At 36.5% G+C, this 4177-nt stretch overlaps 1 protein-coding gene across 1 annotated transcript in view; it reads right to left on the bottom strand.

Moving 5' to 3' along the window:
* Nucleotides 1-4177, bottom strand: part of LOC106460946 — a 46661-nt gene that overhangs the window by 7072 nt on the left and 35412 nt on the right. Inside the window, exons 6-7 of the mRNA XM_022387748.1 lie at nt 751-937; nt 93-121 (exon numbers count right to left, since the gene is read on the bottom strand). Of these exons, the coding sequence (XP_022243456.1) occupies nt 93-121; nt 751-937 (216 nt within the window). The remainder of the gene's footprint in view (nt 1-92; nt 122-750; nt 938-4177) is intronic.

The following is a 4177-nucleotide window of genomic DNA, read 5'->3' on the forward strand; positions in this document are numbered from 1 at the left end:
TGACCCAGAAATATATCCTAGTACTGCAACAAGTTAAACTTACAATGACTTACACAGTAACAGGACACCTGGTGAAGACATACAGAGCATTAGTGTACATCATAATGGCTTACAGAGTACACTGTGAAGACATGAAGAGCATTAGTGTACATTATAATGGCTTACAGAGTACACTGTGAAGACATGAAGAGCATTAGTGTACATTATAATGGCTTACAGAGTATACTGTGAAGACATGAAGAGCATTAGTGTACATTATAATGGCTTACAGAGTATACTGTGAAGACATGAAGAGCATTAGTGTACATTATAATGGCTTACAGAGTACACTGTGAAGACATGAAGAGCATTAGTGTACATTATAATGGCTTACAGAGTACACTGTGAAGACATGAAGAGCATTAGTGTACATTATAATGGCTTACAGAGTACACTGTGAAGACATGCAGTGCCAGTGTACATTATGACAGCTTATAAAACAATAGAATATGCTGTGAAACAGGATATAATATAATGACTTATGAAGAAAGATGATATATTAGGATGACTTATGGAAAAACAGCATACAACATAATGACTTATGAAAAAAAAAGGGTATAATATGATGAGTCATAAGTTGCCTGCCTTCCTAAAAACAACTCACTGAGAGTCCAATTCTCTTCACAAGTTATACAAATTATTACTTTTAGATACAAAACCCCAGTTTACAAAGATTTAAAAAAAAAAGTTCAAAATTCATCAAACTCTTACTAGCTACTATACACTCCTGTGGATCTTGTTTTCTTTCTGTAAGTGTTGTATGTCGGAAAGAACCGGTACGCGTGAATGTGGAATTTTCTGGGTCAAAGGTCACAGTAGAAACATCCTTATCTCTCTTCTGTTTCTTTTCTAAGCAAACCGTAAATGCACAGCCAACAGCATGGCTTAGTCGTTCCCCCTAAGAAAACATTAGTAATACAGAACGTCAGCCTCTGTTGTCTAGAGCCATTACAGATTAAAGCATACTTTAAAGAATCGATAAACAGTATTTCTTTCTCTCTTAAATCTAAAACAGCTATATTTACTTAACTATTCAATAAAGAGTGGTATAAGTTTCCAACTAGAGTCCTAGGATATTAGACAAGTAGTGGTTATCTTCTCTTGAAGGAAATAATAGGGTAGATCCAGGAATATTATATCAGGATTATTCCAAATCAGTGAATCTGTTAGCCACAAGGATCCATGAAGAAGAACCAGGTAGAGGGGTTTGGGTGTGTGAGAGTGTAAGATAAAAAAAATGAGATATATGAAATTTACTGACTGAACAAAATTCTTAACACTTTCCTTACCTGAAAGTGTATTTCAGATACATACTCACCTCTCCACAGAACTATGAGCTATTATGTAGTATCACTGCCAAAAAGGATTTTTGCACATGTCACAAGCCTTGAACAAAACTCCCATCCTTACATGCATTACCCCTTCTAGTATGGGTATTAGGCCACTGCACATGTTGCAATGTTTTAAAGAGTTACATTCAAAATTTAATTACACAACTATATTATCTTGCATGTGCTCTCAATTCTCCCTTTGAATTTGTATAATATCAATAGTATAGCTGTTTATAAACACAAGCTATAAATAATGACAAGGTGAAATGTACAATTATAATGTTCTAACTTCTCCATTTGCTGAGATATCAGTACATCTTCTAGCCCACGACAGAAGCCCCAGCCATCTGTCCTTAACTTTCAAGGCAGTTTTCAAAACCACATGTTCATATCAGATGCGTGTTTATAATCAATAGAAATGGCTTTTTTTTTTCTATCATCCATGCAACCATCTTCTTGAATTGGGCAGCAAAAGACATAATCAAGAAGAGGTAACTATTGTGCATGAGAGAGGAGGAGTTGTTCACAGCATTAACAGAATGTTTTAGGACATTCTATTCTAGTAACCAATACATTTTTTTGTTCTAAGATACATATTTAAAAGGCAGATGAATTTTTGTTTTGAAAACAAAAACAAACTAAGCCTGTTTAGCTACACATGGTCTTATACTAGTGATTTTTCCCTCAAAGGGGGGGAACCCTCCATATCAACATCCCCAGTAACTTGGGACTGGGAAAGCAAGGGTTCGTCCTTTACTGCACTGTATGAAAGTAGGAGAGAGGAATATGCATGGGAGAGAACACCAGAGAGTTCCTTGGACTGAAGAGGAATCATCACATCTGTATAATGTCCCACACTGATAGACTATGCAATAGGTTAATAAAAATATGTACAGTAGGTGGTAGCCAGGTGTGAGGGCAGTGTAACACCTGGTGCTGTACTCCACTCAAAAAGTAGGGCACGGAAGCAGTCTTGTGGAAAACCTCATCCTAACAGCAAGATAACGGCAAACTGCCTGTACACAGGACAAAAAAAGACAATTGTGGTCTGAATGATCATATAAGGAAGAAAGAGAAAACATCTAATCACTCACTGGAAGAACTGAACAGAGGTTCCAGTCCAAAAGAGGAACTGGATGAGAATGACAACCAATTAAAAAGACTAGGAAGAGATCTGTAAGAACTGGCAAAAGAAATACAGAATAGCCAGGGAAGAGTGGGAGGTCACTGATGAAACTGTTCTGTAATCAGTAATAGTAAAACTGGGAAGAATTCAAAGAGAAGGATAGGCATCTAGAAAGAGATTGAATCAATCCTGACTCAAATCACTCACTGCAAGAGTTGTAAAGTCAAGGGCTGGACTCCAAAAGAGTGGAATCTAGATGTTGAGGGGAAACATAAAGGCAATAATGAGAGGGATCCCAAGATGGGAGGAAAGTCACTGAAAACATCATTGGACATAGAGACCACACTTCAGGAAGTATCCCATCTAGGTGAGTTAGTTGATCCACCATCAGTGTAAAAGCTCCTTGAACATGATAGGCCAACAACCAGATGTGGTGGTCACAGGCCGGAAAGAGAAAGTCTAGAGCAAAGAGATGAAGGTCCTGAGAGTGAGTGCCTCTCTGTCAGTTGCTGGAAGAAATGACAGTGAAGTTGTCTGAATGAATCATGACACGAAGACCAGACATATGATACAGAAGATGATGGTAAGCTCACTTAGCAGTCAGTATCTCGAGAACATTGATGTGGAGAAACAACCCCTCTGGGGATCAGACTCTAGAAAATATCCACAACTGCATCTCACCCAGACAGAGAGGCATCAATATAAAGGTTTAATTCACAGGTTTGGTTAGTGTTTAGTAAAAATCAACACAATGGACCATCTGTGGTGGAAACAGCACAGGTATGAAAACCCTAATAGTTTAATATTAGATGATCTCAGACTTACTTCTGATCCACTGGGGAGGCCCTGAACAGATGCAAGTCAGAGCAAGATAGAGGAATATGGATGCTCACACCTGTGTGATATCATACGGAGTCATTACAGCAGTGAGAGGTAAAAGAGAAGGGAGGAAAGACAAGTGAGAAGACTAGATCTCTGGATATACTTCATTAATTATCTGGAGTCTGCTGAAGAGGAAGCCCAATGGTGCATCCTTAGTTTGATTAAGAGAAAAAATCAAATCAACATAATTCCAATCAAAATTCTAACTGAAAAGTGTACAATTCTAAATCTTCTTCTCTCATAACCAATAAAATATAGAAAGACTACATTACGAATAATAATGCAAGTTTAACATAATAAGCACAATAAGTTCATAATTCTTAATGACAAAACACATATGAACAAAGCATGGGTATTACTTCTTAGACTGGCACAGTCCAAGTTAATACATGTAGGTGGTGGGAGTTTCATTCAAGGCTTGTGGTATGTATGAAAATCTTTTATTGGCAGTGGAATGAGGTAATATCTTTTAGTTCTGTAGAGAAGTGAGTAATGTTTCTTCATTATCTGTTACCATAATGTACACTTGTATTGTAACATGTACGTTCATCCAGATGTGCAGAATGTTTAAATGAAAAATAACTATTGTTTAAAATTCAGTTTGTCTAGTACATTCTAACCAACTTCCAGTAACAAATAAGTGAAATCTTTTGATATCAGTTAAAAAGCTTCTGAAATATGTTTATATAAATTAATACTTCTCAAATTAATTCTTGAAGGTTTTTTACTATATTCACATCTAAATAACTGTGAATAACTTTTTAACTGATATCAAAAGATTTCACTTATTTGTTACTGG

This window comes from Limulus polyphemus, unplaced genomic scaffold (assembly GCF_000517525.1).
Source record: "Limulus polyphemus unplaced genomic scaffold, Limulus_polyphemus-2.1.2 Scaffold867, whole genome shotgun sequence".
In the NCBI taxonomy this organism is placed as follows: Eukaryota; Metazoa; Arthropoda; class Merostomata; order Xiphosura; family Limulidae; genus Limulus; species Limulus polyphemus.